The 19,611-nt window shown below is 38.6% G+C and overlaps 1 protein-coding gene across 6 annotated transcripts in view; it reads left to right on the top strand.

The window, feature by feature from the left end:
- eys (eyes shut homolog) overlaps positions 1-19,611 on the top strand; it is a 166,498-nt gene that overhangs the window by 15,826 nt on the left and 131,061 nt on the right. For all 6 annotated transcript variants that reach the window (XR_002275188.1, XM_020603096.1, XM_020603097.1 and 3 more), the window contains exons 5-12: positions 636-763; positions 2,183-2,297; positions 3,644-3,803; positions 9,237-9,341; positions 11,745-11,884; positions 13,532-13,695; positions 13,842-14,095; positions 15,451-15,555. Coding sequence is in view for 5 of the 6 variants with exons in the window: in XM_020603096.1 (XP_020458752.1) it covers positions 636-763; positions 2,183-2,297; positions 3,644-3,803; positions 9,237-9,341; positions 11,745-11,884; positions 13,532-13,695; positions 13,842-14,095; positions 15,451-15,555 (1,171 nt within the window). In the remaining variant the exon portion in view is untranslated. The remainder of the gene's footprint in view (positions 1-635; positions 764-2,182; positions 2,298-3,643; positions 3,804-9,236; positions 9,342-11,744; positions 11,885-13,531; positions 13,696-13,841; positions 14,096-15,450; positions 15,556-19,611) is intronic.

Genomic DNA, 19,611 nt, shown 5'->3' with positions numbered 1-19,611 from the left:
TGTTTGCTCTAACATTTTGATTGAATGACCCGGTGTGTATTCAAGTGCCCATTAGATATGTCTCTCAAGCTTCTTGTAATTCGATGCCTACTGCAGTTTTCACCTTTTATTGGCCATATTTTTGTGGTCTTGCATTTTGTGGAGGCTGTTCTAAAAGATGCAGTAGAGAAAGTACAGTAATGTAATTGTCTAATTGACTTTCTCTGACCTTTGTTTTGTTCATTACAATCTGCAAGCCACCTATGAACACCAGAGTAAGGAAAGGTTAAAAGGGATGTTTATCAAAAATAATGCCTGTTACTGCTGCCGCTTTATAACAGTTTTTTACTAGAAACGTAATGTGAAATTTGAATCCCTTTAACTTTGAATTACAACTGGTATTAGCTTTGCATAATATCCACATAAAACTCATGTTGCAATGCGTTACTTGCGTGATTAGTTATGATTCTAGGTAATTATAGACATCAGTAACAAATTATGTGTCAAACAAGGTCGGATTGTTTCACTTCAGTGAATCATTCTTTGATTGATAATGTTCTTACAGTTAGTGATCGAATGCACCTTTAGTGTAATCCAAGCCTGTTTTACAGTGCTGAGCTGACAGGTGACCTGGTTTGTTTTGCCTCTGTGTGCAGGCCTCTGAGTGTGTCTGTGCAGATGGTAATGTGGTCTCAGCATGCAGAAGGCAGCAGGACCCGTGCAGCCCATCACCATGTCTCAACAATGGCACCTGTGTGTCTAGGGGAACTGATTATGTCTGCAGGTGAAGCACATACACGCATCTCTCCTACTCACATAGTCCTTTTTTTTAATTTATTTTATTTTATTTTTTTTACAGATGATTGGAATGTCTTGTGAATGTCTCCCACCGTGAGTGAAGAGAAACTGATCTTATATTCTTTCCCACCTTTTTCTGTGTTTAGAATTTACATTTCACATAAAAAGGTCTGTTTATAGAAACGACATTTAAAAGAAAATGAATTTACATACTTGGGAGCCACTTTTAATGATTTGTTTCTTCAGTAGAAATAAATGAGCTGGAGCCGAGTGATGCAGCAGGGCAGGAAAGGGTACTGAGAGATGGTCTAACACATGTCGGCGTTGGTCTTTACATGGGATTCGTTGACAAGTTGTCAAATGGGGAATGATGCTTATGTCATAATTTTATATTTGTTTAAAAATGGCACTGTTCAGCTCTTATTCAAATTGTGTTGATAAAAACTGTCAACCATTGTTGGCTCCACTCTAAACTGGTAAAAGTTAAAGACACCCATACTTGCCATTTAATCTTGATCATAAAACTCACAGTCTGATTTTGACGCTTTTATAATACTACTCATCACACTGAAGCCGTAGCACAGACCTAAACTCCTGCTAGTGCTCATGCTTTGTCCACATCTAAACACGTGAAAAAGCAGAAGTTGTACCTTGCAGTTTGGATGTATAATAGATTCAACAAACACCTCCAACACCAACAGTGTTTCTTCTACTGATGTGTAATATGTTGGCATTCATGTTTATTAGGCTTTTTTTTCCCAGGACTTCCCCCCCTACATCTGATATTGGCTATCTTTCAAATCCAGTTATTATACTATACCAGATCGCAGTACTGATTAGTTTTAAGCACTGATCACATGAATTCTGATCTTGGCTCCAAGAAAAATAAATGTGGAAATTTCCTATCTCAATATTTTTTTTTTTTGCAATGCAATGTCTTCTCAGCTTAAGGTGATGGGTTTTTAATCAAAAATAGATGAACTATACTTGAATCTTTGATTTTATTCCTTGAAACTTGGGAGATTATAACTGCTCTTATAGTCAAAATCAAACAAATTATACAGTTTATGATAATTTTGTGGGAAATTAATTATGAATTTGACATATTAGACAAACAGCCAGTGAAGTAAGGAGAATGGTTCTTATGGCTGCAGGAGAGTATAATTATGATTTGTAATGGAACTCACTTTGTCCTTATACTGTTTATTAACTCCACGTATTTGGCAACCCACATCAAAACCAGTGAAAGAATCATTTGTATGCACTGTCTCATCCAGGTCTGTATCATAAACAGGCCATGTAGAGAACAACATGACATGTATCTTGTAAAAGAAAAAACAAATACTGTTTAGTGCTCAAGGCTCAGGGTGAATTGAATTTGATAACACCGACCTCCTCTCAACAGATGTGTGAGAGGGTTTTCCGGGAAGAACTGTGAAGGAATAATTGACTACTGCAGGCTGCTCAGTATCAGCTGCCTAAATGAGGGATTGTGCTTCAGTGTAATTGGCGGATATCAGGTAACTAATTCAGTGTTTCAGTCTTAATGAAATACTCTGAACAGGGTTACAGTATGAACAGAAGGTGAACGCTGTCAAAAGTGGAGTGGATTCATACAGTAACTCTTATCAAGCTTTAAACATTTTTGCAATTGTCAAACTTTTAATAATTTAACTTTAACATAAGTGATCAGTTTTTATGATTGTATGCAGTGCAATGTTATAAGATAAAGACATTGCTCAGACAGACAGGTTCTGGTCTAATTTGCCTTTCTGTTGCTCAATATCGTCAAATACTAAATATTCTTTGTCAGTCTTGTGCCGTTATACCACTGAGAGTGTTCTTAATCTAAAATCCACTTTTAGACACTCTGTGTGGGTGCATCTCCAGCTGGGGTCAGACATAATCTGAATTTGTTTTTCCCTATAAATGGGCCATTTCTTCTTTTTATGTTTTTTATTCTTGATGTAGTTTCCTTTGAGTATGAAAAGGCATTTGGTACAGCAGTCTGTCATTAACAGTAGCCTGCTCATTTAATTCCTTCTTATTATTCCCTCATTAAGATTTTATTTTTAAATATACAGACTAGTTCTTTTGAGCAGTTTTGCAGTGGATGCCAGCACACTGAATTTGAAATGGGGAAAAACAAGACTGAGCTTAAAGTGTTGGTTTCTAGCTTAAAAGGGTCATTTCACCCCTATTGCAATGCAATGTTAAAAAAAATTTTGCTTTCACCATTATATAATTTCATTTGTGGTGATTGCATGCATTTAAAAAAAAAATAGAAACAATGTGCAATAAACCCCCTCGATTATCTCAGACAATGACATGAAAGGTGCTGTTGAATGTGTTTAATAAATTCATGTTGTCACTCCCACAAATTTGATTCGCTTCCACCATATTGAAGCAGTGGCACCAATCCCAAATAACATATAAAAAACAAACAAACAAACAAAAAAAACCAGCAAATTAAACCAAACTCTTGTTGTAGGTAGACGTCACATGAGGTAGATGACAAAGTCATTTTGCTATTTGGGTGGACTGACCTTTTTATTGTTTGTTTGCAATCACACTACATGGACAGTGTACCATGTGTTGCCCTTTGTATTCATGTCTCTCAAGGGCACAAATGGATATGATTCCTACACTGATCCCATATGTACAGTAGGTGAATACCACCAAACTCCCTTATAACCCTTAAAACTCAGTCATTCTTTAATTTGAAATTGAGTGTGCAGAGGTATGTATATATAGATGATTGCACTAATGCATAGTCCTCTGCATGATATACAGTATTTTGTGGTAACAGATAAGTTAATGTGTGCTGTATCACTGAACACTTGGGTATTGCACTGTTTTCCTGCAGTGTGTTTGTGCCCCCGGATGGATCGGAGAGTTGTGTCAATATGCAGGGGATGCCTGCCTGATAAAACCAAACAGCTGTTTGAATGGTGCCACATGCATTACAACAAGTCAGCCTTCCTCTCCTCCACATTACTCCTGCATATGCCCCCGTGGCTTCGGAGGTGAGATAACTGCTTTTATTTGTCTGTCGGCAGGATATCTCAAAATACAAATTGATTTATACAAACCCATGTGGGAAGGTTGGTTATAGAGCGAAGAAATGACTGATTAATATTAGGGGAAAATCTGACATGTATTCTATCAGAAGAGTATAATGTGTATCATGCTAGAATAAGTACACATTTTGTGGTCATTGAATATGTAGGACTTGTTTCTGATTGGCTGCAGGTGTCCATTAAAAATGTATGTGATATAAAAAGCTCAGCCAAAGTACTGTAATGTGTTGTAATATTAGTATATTAGTGTGTTATATTAGTATAAATACACCTTATTGTGCACAGCTTACTTAAATCACACACAAATACCATTTGCAGCATTAGCCTACTACTTAACGCACCAGTTTGTAGTCAGGTTAAATGGAATACAAATATGCGTCACGGCTGCGTTGTGCTGTGTTTGACCACGAGGGGCCAGTAAAACTCCACAATTCACAGGAATTAACTAGGAGTTGAGATGGGTTAACATGTATGTGTTCGCAAAATGAGGGGATGCAAGTTCCTCTAGTAGCATCCACGATTCCCTCGCTTGCATCTTTTCCTTGCATATTATAGGCCCGCCCGTAAAAGTTGCAAGGAGAAAGGAACTGAGGAAACACATTTTAACCAACGTTAGATGTCCTTTTCTTGAGCCTTCATGTGAAGTGTCTGATATCAGACTGATTTCTGAAAAACAGGCGTGTCAGTCTGTAACGGACTTTGTTGAAGGATATACTCGTGTATCTTCGGTTATAGTTCCTCCAGGTAGCCTCTTCAGTCCTCCCTACTCTGAGCAGAGCTAAGAGCTTTGGGACATTCTTCATCATGGCCGACTGAAACGACTTCTGGGTCGAGCGACGACCGAGGAAAAATAAAATAAGGGAACTGGGATTCACCTATGGTTTCTCATCCAGCTGAGATTGAGCATCATGAGCAAACAAGTGAATGTCCAGTATTTACAGGTGTTTCTGCTGTTGTTTGCTTCACCAACTCTTTGTTTCGCTAAATATTTGGACTTCTTTCATCAGTCTCTCAGGTCAGCAAAGCAATATAGTAAGAAGGGAGGCTGCTCTTTAACCTTAGATTTAGGTTCAGACCGCCATGTTTGCGAGTTTGCTGATCAATTTAATGTCTCAAAAGATTGAATCCTAACCAGCTCAGTGTCTGCTGACTTATAACTGATGTCTAAACTCTGACCCCACTGATGAGGAAAAACAAACTTGTTGCAGAGATTATTATTATTATTTTGCATTAGTAGTGGGCAGCACAGTGGCACAGTGGTTAGCGAGAAGGTTCCAGGTTCGGGCCCCACCTGGGACCTTTCTGTGTGGAGTTTGCATGTTCTCCCCGTGCTTGCGTGGGTTCTCTCCGGGTGCTCCGGCTTCCTCCCACAGTCCAAAGACATGCAGCTTAGGTTGATTGGTGTCTCTAAGGCCGGGATTGGGCCCGGCCCCCCCCCCCCGTGACCCCGCTCAGGGAACAAACGGTAGAAAATGAATGAATGCATTAGTAGTAGCATTAAAGGTATAGTTGGTGGTCCTGGAAAAACCAACAAGAGAGAGCTCAATTATGAAAGTAGACATCTGAAAAAAATCCCACTCTTTTGTTCTGACTTCTCTCCAAAGCCACACATTCAAAACACAACGCACAGTCCATTGCGCACTGCCTGACTACTACTGATTTCAGGAAAATAAATGCCTCCCCAAACAAAATAAAAGAGATAATTACCTGTCCAGTAGAAATACGGCCACCATGGTGTCACTTTTCAGCCCCTCTTTTTCTTTGTTGTAGCCATTGTTCCAAAGCCACACCGATGTTAATTCTGGTTTTACTTCTTGCAGCATCCAACTTCTTTTTAGTTGTAACTTTCTCGAATACAGTGTTACCCGCCCAGATCTACAGCCCTGAACTGTAGTTGGGTACCTCAGGTTTATGGCTAAACCGCTGCCTCATAGCCTGTAACTAATCTTAGACGTCCGGGCTTTTCTGATGGGAAGAAGTGAAGAGGGAGGCCAGCTAACTCCATTCAAAACACAGGCTTTATTCTGCCGTGGTAACACGAACACCGCCTGTGGCTTTTGATGCCCAGTTAACTGCATTGCAATCTTATCTATACGGTTAGAGCTGACTGACTACTGTTGGGATTTTCCCCACCCGTGGCTACATGTAAAAGGAGTCTGTTCTGTGTGGCGATCTTCTCTTGCTTTCATACTGCTCACACTGCATGCAGGTCACAACTTCCTGCAAACACAACATTACCTATATGTCTTAAAAGGGAAGGCCTGGCCTGTAACAACGGTCTCTCCATTTGTGAATGAAAAGCTGCTGTGGGGCCCTTTTCTGCCATTGCTTAGGCAGGTAGGCCATTCAATGGTTTTGCTTGGACCGAGTAAAATTTTTTTCAGCCCTGCTTCTGCCACAGATGATGGATTTTTTTTTTCTTTAAGCTGTCAGTGCATTTAATTCATTCATTGCCATCAAGATGAACACAAAATTTCAAGAAATCTAACAAAAAATGCTTCTGGAAGGAATCACGACCCTACCTATAATAGTATTTTTGTTTATTTTTTTGTATAGTAAAATAAAGAAAGTGTACCTGATGTATCCTTGAAGCAAAAATACTTTTGGTTTGTCTAAATCTAAACAGACAAACACCAACACTGGATGTTTTTAAAATGCTAATTATTTGAACAATGACTGGTTGGCTAATGATTTGAAAGTCACAAGCCATGCCAGTTTTCCTGATGATTTATTTTATTTATTTTTTTACCTTGAATCCAGTTTATAGTACCAGTAGCCTTGCCTGCTTGACATTTGCCTGCTGCTAATTGCATTTAATCAAAGTACTCTTTCAAACTGCTTCCTAATTAACTCCAGGATCAGAACATAGATGGAAAAAAGTGGTGAACAATGGGAGAACAAAGGGGTTGTTACAGAGTATTCTTTTCATTTACCACTTATGGAAAAAAGACACAATCAGGTGTGATTTTCATAAGCGTGTCATTGCTTCAGACCTGCCTGCCCGCAGGAGCCCACAAATAAGGAAAACATAGTTTACAGTGATATTTTAGTAATGACAGGTTTATCTTTTCAATTACAAGAACAGCGTGTATTTCACATAGAAAAATCAGTACATACTGTACCTATAAATGAACTAAATGCTACTGCTATTTTCTCTCAAGTAGAGACCCAGCAGGGGAGTCACATCATTTGCTGTGCTATTTTGCTTTATAATAGAAAATAAAAATTAAAGCATGGCCTAAACAATTAATTCTACTTTGAAAATATAATTACTCAAAAGAACTTTTTCTTATGTCATTTACTATGATCTCATACTGTTATAAACAGGTCGTTAGTGTAATACGTTTGCCAAACATCACATTATCTGACATGTATGGAACAATGCAAATTGTGATCTTTGCTGAACATTTTTTTATTTTTTTTGTAATTCCATGTTTATTAAGTTTGTGAACATAGGAAGTTGAACGTTGTTGTGAAAGGGCTATAACATTACAGCATTGTTATTCTCTTGTTTAATTGTTTAAACAACCAGTAAATATGATTTTATTTCTTTCCTCCCCAGTGAACCCGGGCTTTGACCTATAGCGTATTTCCCCATCTCACTTTAAGTCCTGACACACTCACCTGTCACTCAGATAAGTCCTTGCGTAGCACTACATGGACACATCTTTTTTTCCCCTCTGTTCAAGGCTGAAATCTGTTGCCACTTCAGTAATAGAAAATTGTCTTTTACACCATGGCAGGTCTTAGTGAATGATAGAATTCATCATTTTCTGGCATCTTGGGATTTTAGCTTTGAAATTTCGACCCATGCAGCATAGAAAGGCCAGTTTAATTTCAAGCTTTGCCCAGAAAACCCCACTGTACTCAATCACAGATTGTAACTCGGGATACATTACTCAAGCTCTGGTGCTCGTGTTTCACTTTGGAAGGCTTTATTTTTCATCAAACAACAACTGCTGGCATAGATTTTGCGGGCTTAATTCATACAGGGCACACCCTTGTTCCTTTTTTAATTGTGTGCATAATAATTTAGGAAATTGCTTTATGCAGTTAGTTTTGAACCAACCAAAGATTCAGATATGCTTTAAAGACAAATTGTGAAAGGAATTCTGTCAATGATTATTCATCTGAAATACACAGTATAAGGTGTTTTAATTTAAAACCTTTATAAGCACTTAATGTTTGAGCACAAAATCAAGAAGTGTTTTGCAAAAACTTCAGTAAAAAGACATTTGAATTCATGTGGGACTTTAACACCATTTATTTTGTAATTTAAATCACCATATTCCAGTGCAGTAAAGTTTTAAAGTTCAATTAAATAAGGCTAAAACACCCAAAAATGTATCTTATTCGAAGCTATAAAGGAGGGCAGATGTTTCTCAGGTTTTACTAGGACAAACTTTTACAATTTGCTGCTGTGCAGTATGGCGTATTTGGTATATAATGACCTGTAGCAACAACTGTACAGATGATATCAATCATAGTGTTTGTGCTGTAGCACGGGGTTGCTTCTGTCAAGAAGGAACTTTCACTACATGTCATTGCTGCTCTGTTATTGATGATAGGACAATTTAAATTAATAACCTACACTGGAAGACACCCGCTCCCAACCCCAGTGGTAGAAGCAGCGGCTACTGAGGCTGCTGAGCACCAAACAAATCTATCAACCCCCTGACTCATCTCTTCAGCTGGGACAGAGCTTGTTATTAAGTGTCCATTTTATCAACAATAAAACAGAGTCCAACTAGTGCAAACAGGGGTCTAATTTCTGACAGATCTTTTTTGCTTTTCCAGGGGCTAAGCAGCTGTCTCTAGGATTTTAGTAAAGGAATATCTGTAGCCAAATGATTTCTTTCAGGAGAAACTGTGCTCAAAGTGTTGCAGACAACTCTTAAAGGAACATTTTTGAAAGTATGCTTGTTCATTTTCTTGCTGAAATTGTTTAGAGAAGATTGTTACCACTCCCATAGCTGTAGTTAGCAGCCAATTAGTTTAGCATAGCATAATGACTAGAAGCAGGGGAAAACGAAGCCTGGCTTTTTCCAGAGGTAAAATTCACTTATACCAGCCGATGCCTGACAACATCACAGTAATGATAATACTCCACTTGGGTTATTATATGAATCAAGCAAACATTACATAAGATACATGATAATCCGTGCACTTTACAATTGATGGTAGGTGTATTTTTCCCAAAATGTTGAATATTGTGAATGAGTCATTTTCTTAAGACCATACAGGAAAAGGGGGTTTTTGGTAAAGTTGTTTTAAGAATGCAGAATAAATATAGTGACACACAAAGAGTTCTCCTGTGCTAGGATAGAGATTCAGTTCAAATGCAACAAATTAATTAACTAATATAACCCATGTTCTCAGGAACACAGTGTGAGACTGAGATCAACGAGTGTGACTCCAACCCCTGTCAGCACCGTGGCACATGCTCTGACTTGCTAGGACGCTATGAATGCCAGTGTCCTACAGGTATGTTGGGCTTGTAGAGCTTTGCAATAATATTTAAGTGATATCTGTGTTAGCTGTGGTAGCAGGCAGCACTGCAGGTCTTTTAAAATTGTCTGCAATGAACATGACCTTAGAGCCACAGCCAGGGCCCCTCCAGCCATCTCAGTGTGCGCTTACTTGCGAAGGCGATTAGCTTTTGCAAGCAGGGTCCCTGGACTGTGCACCCTCTACTATGGAAGTTAAACTAGCTAATTCAGCATTATTTAATGCATCATATTTTACTCACACTTTTACTGAATCCTTTTACTAATTAATTCCTATATTTTAAATGATGATTGTACTACTGTCCAATAAGTCTAAATTAATCACGCTAATGCCTTATATTAGGAAACACTGCTGTCCACAAAGTGCTCAATTGTGCAGCAAAGAGGCAACACACTGTCAAATTCTTCATAGTATCAGTACAGTCTTGGCTTGTGATTGCCAGAGCTCAGTGATGCTATTAAATTGTGCAAATATTTCATTATGAAACGCACATTAATATAATGTTCCTCTAAATGCTTCTTGTACCTCACCGTCTGAATCTGAATTTACAATCGCTAAACTGATGGACCACTTGTGGGAGCTCTCTGCTCTTGGCTACACAGTTAGTGTGTCTGGCAATTGCTCTTGCCCTTTTTACTGGAACATTTTGCTGCACAGACCAGCGACACTGCAGGCAGAGCATCTTGGCACCCAGGTGATGTTTTTCTCACAAGACTTTGCCACTGTTATTTTTAGCTGTTGGCATCAGCAAATTATTTGGCTCTTTGGGGGAAATGTACCATTGATTATAATGAAACATTGTGTTTGTTCAATCTTGTTCAATTAAACATTAAAGGACAATATGAGTGTTAATGAAACATGCCGTAGGTCACAGAGTGTGTTCGCCTCATTAGCTGATGAAGCAAGGCACAGAGTGACTATTTAAAGGTGACATTCAGAGATGCTGTTGTATTTTCATCAAAGTGTCAGTCCTTGAAGTGTCTAAGCTGCTACTCTCCATAGTTTAAACAGCTGTGAATGATAGCTTGAAGAGTAACCGAATTGAAATTGAATGACTTAATTGAAATGTGAGGGACACCCTCGACATGTTGCCAGTCTATCCCACGTCGAATGCAGAAAAGCAGACATAAAAATCATACTTGCAGAGAATTTTGTGTTTCCAGTTCACCTAACTGTAGAAGTGAGGAGAACTTGCAGACTCTTTTTAAAGCCAGCAGGTTTGAACCCATGGCTTTCTGAATAACAATTAACAATGTGTGAAATAACAGTATACAGCCACTCCAAGCAACAGTTGTGAAAGATGGTCAGTTATGCAACAAATGTGTATGTGTGCATCTTTTCTAGCACAAATTTCCCAGATTTGATATAACTATCCCTTTGCCTTTTGGGTAAGTGTCTCTGTGGAATGAAGGTGTAAGCTGATGGCTGCATCACTGGGATTATCGAGTAAAAACCTCTTGTCGCAAAAAAAGTCAACTTGAATAAAGTAGATATTCATACTTTGCACACAAGATGGTTATTTGCTCTTTTCAACTGCATCTGAAGCTGCCTTTGCAGCCCATAATCCCAGGTCATGAATCTCCAACTCCCTCCCTAAACTGGTACTAGATGTGGCCAGAGATCCATGGTAACAAAATTTAACAGGGCATAACCTGGCTTTCCAGCCATGGTACTAAATCTCATCCGATTCCTCAGTAAACCTAAGCCTCTTTCATTCATATGCTTCATCTGCTGCATCTCCTCATGAAGAAGCGAGTTCTACAAGGAACTAGCCTGCGGCTTAAGGCATACAGTCAGCCTATGACTGCCTTCTTTTGGCCAGGTCCTTCACTGAATGTATTATATTGTGTGTGATCAATAACACATATTTCCTCAATGAAAACACATGTGTAAAACCAGACTAAAGCAGTGTTCCTTCTTCTGAAGCTTACTGGATTAATTTATGCTAGTTTATGGTCCTTTCAGGCCCATTAGTTTATGGTTTTGCCAAATGTGTCCTGTTTGGGAAGAAAACATCAAATATCATTACAAGTGGGTTTTTTTTTTTTCCTTTGACCAACAATATGATAATGCTTATAGGTGAGTGTTAAACCATGAGAAGAAGAAGAAGAGGGATTAGATGAGGCAGGGTAGGAATAGGAAGCACTATACTAAAATTTGCCAATTCAGACTTAAGCTAAATACTAAATTGAGGCTCAAGTTAAACACACATTAGCGCTGTGCCACAGCAAGTGCACAACATGGGGCCAATCCTTCAGTCACCCCACAACTGTCCCACTTTGGTACAGTGACAGAGAGATGGGTTTGTGACACTGATTGCAGATCTACTTTCTGCCTGTTGCATCACTTAGATTAACTGTATGAAATCTCTTCCTGCAGGTTTTCTGGGAAGAAACTGTGAGGTTGACATAGATGCTTGTGCTCTGCCCAATAACACCTGTCCACCAGAGACACAGTGTTTGGATCTCACATATGGCCTTGAATATACCTGTCGTGTACCCTGCCCTCAAACTCTTCAAGTGGGTAAAAAACATCTTAATGGTTTATTTGTCCTCATCTTCTATTCTGTATCCACATTAACTATTTTATTTAGTCCTGTACATGTTATAGAGCTCCCAATCTTCTGTTTACGTCTCTTTGAGCAATTTCTCTGCAACACGGCAACAACATTATGACAACAGCAGGGAACCAAAACAAGAAGATTAATGAGGTTTTATGTAATTCTCATAACTATTTTGTTTAGGGACATTTCAACACTGATCATTTTTCTCATATAAGAACACAGAACGTGCATAGAATTCACCAGAAACAAAACACAGTACTTGCGATGATGGTACTGTACATTATGGGTGTATATTTGGATGAATGTTGTGGTACTTTGGTGTAAGAACCTAATCAGCTCATAATTCAAGATAAATGCAGAAACACTGTTGTAGGTTAAAACACTTTCTTACAGTACGCTGACTTTCATATGTCACTAGTAACCTATAGTACAAACTGAATTGTAACACTCAAATTGAGTAAGAACATATCAAATATTAACTTAGTATTTTATTTATAAAGTGTGGGATAATCCTTTGTTATACAAAGGGATAAAAATAAGCATAAAGCATAAACCCTGCAGGATGAATGACAGTAACTGCGATAATCCAAAAACACAGCAATCAGCTTGTGCTGAAGCTGTACAGTATGTTGGTTTACCCAGGATGATGGTGGCATTAAATTCTGGACTAATGAGGGAATTCACTGCCCCCTTATGATTTTTGCTGTGTGAAATATAAGCTAATGGCTACACAAATTTACAGTAGTTAAGTGACAAGAATTTTTGATCTGACTATTCGAAAACACAGTAGCTATAGTGTTGAAGCATGATTAAAACATTGCAGCACATTTTTGTTCTTTTTTTTTTTTTAAGCGTGAATGTCGTTGTACATCTTCCAGGTTTGAATCAGTCACGGTATTCAGAGGCAAAGCTGGAATTGTGTTACTGTTTGTCAGGGATTTTGGTTTTGGCATGCACAAGGGTAGCACATTTATAGGATTGAAAAGGCCTCTGCCACCTGATCCGGATAGTTGCTACTGAAGATTTGCAGGGTCTGTTCTTTTGTATACGTGGGCGTCTTTATGTATGGATGAATCGACCCTCTGTGCTTTAAAAAAGCAGCCAAACCTGAACAGAGGAGCTCCTTCGGCTGACAGATGGAGATGATCACTCACTGTGGAGCAAGGCTCGTGTTGGCCACTGTACAGAAATGCCATGATGTCTGCATTATACGCTTTCCCACAAGCCAGTACTTCCTCTGCCCCTTTGTTTTCTTTCTACTATAGATACACATGTACCAGCGAGCAGGCATATCTTTTTGTTATAGAGAGCTCTTGGGAGGTTTAGCCCTCAGTGACCATTGATCTTGTCTTGTAAAACACGATGGCGATGCTACAGTACATGGAATACTAAGTCTAGTATAAAGCAGGAATCAGTATTCATGAGTGAGGCATGTGGCTGTAATGAAGCTCATTTTCAGACAGCCAGGAGCAAGAAATAATTAGTGGTTGGGCTCTGTCTAATCTATGATATTACCATGGAAGAGGAAGCAATTTGCACACGAAGCAGCATATCTTATTTCATGACATAGAGCACCTCTAACAGCTCTGTCTTTCTTCAACAGCCGTGTGCCAATGGAGGACACTGTGTGTTGAATAACGCCAGGAGCTACACCTGTTTCTGTGCACCTGGCTGGTCTGGTCAGAACTGCCGAATAAATGTCAATGATTGTGTTCAACATTGGTGTCAAAATGGAGCCACTTGTGTGGATGAGATTGATGGTTACAGGTGGGTGTTGAGCTCTTGATTGTCTTCGGGCACCAGAATGTCAATGACCGTAAAAGCTGTGATATTTACTTTTCTCTTCCTTCAGGGTTGAAAGAAATTTTCTTACTCTATATAGAATCAAGGAATTCTCTGTGATCTTTTGCTAGCTGCCTTTGTCCCGGAGGATACACAGGCACCTACTGTGAAGAGGACATTGATTTCTGTGTTGGCCATCACTGCTCTGAACATGGTGTTTGCCTGGATCAGCAGTATAACTTCACCTGCCGCTGCATGTTTGGATTTGAAGGTTCTCTCTGTGAACTGGAAACAAATGAGTGCAACAGCTTCCCCTGTGCAAACGGTGCCACCTGTGTGGACCTAATCAGTGCTTATCAGTGCCACTGTCCCCCAGGGTTTGAGGGTATGAGACCATCTGATGTGAATGTGAACCTGTTTACAACCATTAGTGCAGCTAGACACAGGAATATCAGATTTTTGAGCATGCTTTAATGTTTATATGTTCATGGAAATATGCAGGTTGAACATATGGAAGTAAATGGAAAATTGGAATCACTATAACACACACTATAAATGACATAGAAATGATTCAAATTCAGACATATAGTAGCACTAGTGTGAATAAGAAATAGCCTAATAGTCACATTGCTTTTTGTTAGTATTGGAAACATTTATAATGACAAAAATCTCATCTTTGACCCATTTTATTCCATTTATGAATGTGCTATAAAATATTTCACTTGTATTAGTGAAGAATAATTTAGAACCCAAAGGTTATTGAAACATTTGTGTTAAGTGTTATTAAGCATTTATATATCACACCTGTGTCATGTTTAACATTTTTTAGACAAAGGTGACACAGCTAAATACAACTATTACATATTAATGCAATTAGTTTGTTTGTTACAGCATGCAGATTCAATAGTTGTAGTATTTATTTAGCATAGTGTGGCTAGTTACGGCTCCTGATTTGCATTGCATAGTGAATCTTGGCCATGTGTGATGAAAATGTCCAAGCAGAATGGTACAGTAATGTGTAAGCAGGTAAATTAATTAATATTGCCTGGCAAAAGGAGCTGGATCAGTATCATACATGTCATAGAGTGTGTAGTACAAAGTGTGTTGTGCACAGTATATTTAGGCTGCAGGCACAGTCAACAATTATCTTAACTATGTGAGTATCTATCACAGAACATGATTAACAAAGTGATTGCCAGTGAGGGGGTCATGATGGAAAAAATACAATTACCTTGGTCATAGACACCAATGCAGACTGAAGAGCAGTGCCTGAAGATGTCAGGCTGTTAGTTCTCAGTGAGCTCTGTTGCTCATAGAGAACTAAGATGTCTGAAATACTGCTAGAGGCCTGACCTAGCCAAGCTTTAAATTTGTCACTAAAATTTGAAATCAGTTCATGTCTAACTCTTGCCCAGAGCATGCTAAAACTTAGACATATATACAAGGTGCAATATAATCATCCAATCACATTTTGAGCCGGCATAATCTGAAATCACCTGCAGTACCTCATGGAAAAAAAAAAAATGTTTTCAATAAACCAGCTGCTGCTCATTGTTGAGAAATTGATTAGAAATTTGTACTGCATATGTTGTTTCGAATTATTATTCACGTATTTAAGCTTCTTACAAATAATTATAAAATGTCCTCAATGACAGCCTAATGTGTTAGAAACATTTTTTTCTAACTGTATTCTTTGTAACAGAAAGTAGAGTTCATTTGTTTTTCTTCTCTTTTCTGCAGGACAGACCTGCTCTGAGAATGTAAATGACTGTTGGTCGCAGCCATGTCTAAACGGAGGCTCGTGTATGGATCTGATAAATGACTACATTTGTCATTGTCCTTTTGGTAAGTGCCGTCTACTTGTGTATTATTGAGCATGTTTACAAAAATATCATGCTATTAATTTTTGTATACTGGACCTTGGGAATATGCGGAAAAAGTTTATTTTTCATGCACTTATATACCAACTTTTTTATGTTGATCATTTTTTACTTTTTGTATAAAATGTGTTTCCAAAGATAACAAAGAGCAGTGTTATCAGTTACAGTTTGAAAGCCTGAATGCAGGCTAAAAAAAGCTCTACACAAAGCAAGTAGAAGTAATAAATCTCATTTGGATTTAGTTTTCAGCATTGTTCTTTAATCAAGTGACAGCCTGTTTTACAAACTGATATATGTTTGACATTTTGTAACACATGTTCCAGAGAAGGTCCATAAACAATTCGTAATCAAGGGAGGCGTTGCATTCCTTGGTGTGCAGCTGATTTTACTATGCCCTCTGGTAGTAAAATACTTAATCACTACTTGACTGCAGAATGCTGCAGCCAAGTAGTTACAAGTCCAGTGTCACAGTTATTAATAAATATCCACAATCCAGGATTTACAGACAAATAGTTAACAAATAAAATCCACAAAGCATAGGTGCTGACAGGACACAAAATACACTCTGGCACTGTGCGGTGGGTTAGTTTGGACAAATAATTTTGTTAATGTTCCACAAAGGTAGGAGAATTGCACCAGCTATGCTTGATATTTCACATTTTGAAAACTTGCCCAACTTACCTTTGTCCTCGAGTTGTTTTAATTTGATGTTATCACCACTGTTTTGTCATTGTATTTCATGTTTTAGTTCTGTCTTTCCCTCTGGCAAATATGCCTGTGTTTTGTTGCATAATTATTCAATTCAGTGCAATTCAATTTATTTGTATAGCACCAAATCACAACAACAACAACAACAAAAAAACATCTCAAGGCATGTACACAAATATAGAGTACAGTATTCTAGAGGAAAAACCTTGGTGACAGTGGGGAGGAAAAACCCCCTTTAACGGTTGAAACCTCAGACAGAACCGGGCTCTCTGTGGGCGGCTGTCTGCCTCGACTATTTGGGGTTGGTTCGCAGCAAAGAGAGAAAGAGAAAAGAAAAGCATCAAGAAACAACAACAAACAAAACAAACACTGAGCGTTGTTGGTGACTCCTCTGCAGAAACATACAACTCTGGAGCCAGGGATACCTGCAGAAGGACAGACAGACAGAGGACAGAGCACAATAGTAAATCATCACCAATGTGGTTGAAGTCATTAAAACATTTATTGCCTTGAAACATGTACGGCTCCTGTTACACGGTGGGTTTTTATGACATTATGGACACAGCAAATGCATCATTGTAAATAATCTGCTCTTACTATTTTTCTGTCTTTGGCTCAGATTTGATTTTGGCAAAAACAGAACACCGATGTGTCAGTAAAGCTTCCATTACCGGTTTGATTTCATTGACAGATTTATAGACAGATGCTTTTGATCACTTTATCTTATCTGAAATTCAGTTAGATATATGGTGCTGTCAGGCTTGCTTGCTTCTCACTAGGGAAAACACACACACACACACACACACACACACACACACAAAGAATCAGGAATGACTATTTTCCAGTTCGGCATTCAGGCCCGTTCCTGTTACCGTTTCCTGCAGCAACGGTACAATGTGTCTGTTGTTTTATTTCTCCTTATTTTAAAATTCTTATTGTGATTGGAACAATACTAGAAATAGACTAGAATGCTCTGCAGTCAAGGTGGTGCAATCCCCTAAATCTGTTGTTTTAGTGACAGAATGTAAAAATATTGAATCTGCATCTGGATAAGCATCAAAACACAGAGTGACGGGCAGTTGATGCTAACTGGCTGATTGCAGCCAGTCTTGGTCTTTGGAGAGTTCTTATATCCTGTAACAGAGTCGGCATGACCAGTGACCACAAAGTTTAGCACTGTTTAAATTTTAATGGTCCTGCTGTTCTACATACAGTGAACAAACACTGAAGCATGACTCACAATGAAGATGTAAATTTTGATTACAGCTGCTAGTGTGACATGTTATTCAAGCCTACAGGTACAAGAGGTTTAGAACACAGCCCCTTGACTGTTTTCTGTGACTGATAAATGTAATAACTAATGGAATTTAAATTGTTGAAAGATCTGCCAAGAGTGCAAATGGACAAAAACTGATTACCAAGTAATTCAGGGAAATATAAATGTTGTTTTGCCTTTTGTTCAGCATTACTGGAGTGTAATCAGAAACAGAGTGTGGATACCAGAACCGAGGTCAATGGTGCATGTTGGTACCCAAGGGTCCAAGGCAGGTTTGGCCAGAAATCTAGAAATTATGTTTGGGTCCCGGTCAAGTTTGGACACACAGGTCAAACTTTAGGCTAGATGGCTGTAGGGCTCAAATGTCTGCTTCATTTAATGCCGGCTTTGGACAGTATGCTTGTTGGGTTCAAAGACAAATATGTGGGCCGATCCATGAAAACTGAACAGTGGGACATCACCTGACTTTCCATCAAGTTTCACGGAATTCAGTCTTGCAGTATTTACCCTGATAATTAACTCACAGACCAACAAATAAGACTGATAACCTCTTCTGTTGAGATGAACACTAGTGGAATCCAAGTTTCATAATTGTACATAAACGTATGTCTCAACTGATTTATTAAACTGACTTAGAAGTAGTAATGAATTTGGCAATTTCTATCCAAGAACATCATTTTCACTTTTTCAGCTCAGTGAAGCAACTAGACCGTTGTTGATGAGAGATGATTAAAAATGCTGATGAACAGTAGTTCTCAGAGCCAAGGGATCTTTATAACCCATGGCCGTTGTCACTAATCACAGAACGGGAGTACACATGAGGAATTGTTTTGTTGAACACATTGCATAGTATGTATGTCTTGTTACTGTAGATTTTAAGATACAATGAAAAGGACCGAGTTTCACTCTGTCTTTGTTTCTGCAGCGGAGTTGGGCTGAGCCACTAGTAGCCGTCAGATACTGTAGAACAGGGAGACCCATTTGGAGATGGTGACACTGTAAATGTGACATTCCTTCATGCAACATTAACCTTTGAGTGAATTGCATGCACAATTGGTTATTAAACACTTCTGAAACACTCTGTTGGAGGCAATAGCTGTACATTAACCAGTCAAGGCAATACATATTGTAATGGGAGAAGGGAAGTTGGAAGGTCATCAAACATCCAGATAGATGTTGAGTACACTGCTCTGGATACAGGTTACAATGTAAAGACATTGGAGAGTGCTTACAGCTAAAGGCACTGCATAATCATATACAGTATAAATGGTGTTGTGTGTATATCCACAGCTTGAGAAAAGGGATTTGCATTATGAAGTAATGTTTGAAATATTTCACTCCTTTGCCAGTGAGTGAGACCTACTTTGCAAACACTGAGTGCACCCAGATGAATGTGAGTCAACATGGGCACGTTCTTCCTGTTTAAAAGCTCCAGATTTAGACCTAAACTTTTCTACGTAAAAACATTTTCTACATAAAACTCAAAATCTCCCATGTCTTCATGAAGTCAGTCTCCCAGGTTCTATGAATACAGCAGTTACAAATGCAAATGTAAAATACTGGTTGTAATTGTTTTGACCAATATGACACATATGATGTCACTGGGGGAAAAACACATTTTATGACTCTTCCTTTAACTCATCTTTATATGTACAAATACATGTAATTAGCAGTGGTAGAAGTAGTACTCAGATTTGTTAACTATAGCAGTACCATAGTACGGTAATACTCCGTTACAAGTCAATGTCCTACATTCACATTGTCACTTAAGTATGACTAGAAAATATTATCATCAAAGTACCAAAACTAAAAGTATTCATTATGAAGAGTAACTCATTTTCACAACTATATATCATATTATTGATTATAACTATAGAAGCATTAACATGTTCAGCACTGTAATGTTGCAGCAGCTGGTCCATCCATCCATCCATTTTCTTCCGCTTATCCGGGGCTGGGTTGCGGGGGCAGCAGTCTAAGCAAAGATGCCCAGACCTCCCTCTCTCCAGACACTTCCTCCAGCTCCTCCGGGGGAAT

Source organism: Monopterus albus, unplaced genomic scaffold (assembly GCF_001952655.1).
Source record: "Monopterus albus unplaced genomic scaffold, M_albus_1.0 scaffold60.1, whole genome shotgun sequence".
In the NCBI taxonomy this organism is placed as follows: Eukaryota; Metazoa; Chordata; class Actinopteri; order Synbranchiformes; family Synbranchidae; genus Monopterus; species Monopterus albus.
Note: the sequence above shows the minus strand (reverse complement) of the source record. Positions and strands in the feature narration are given on the sequence as shown.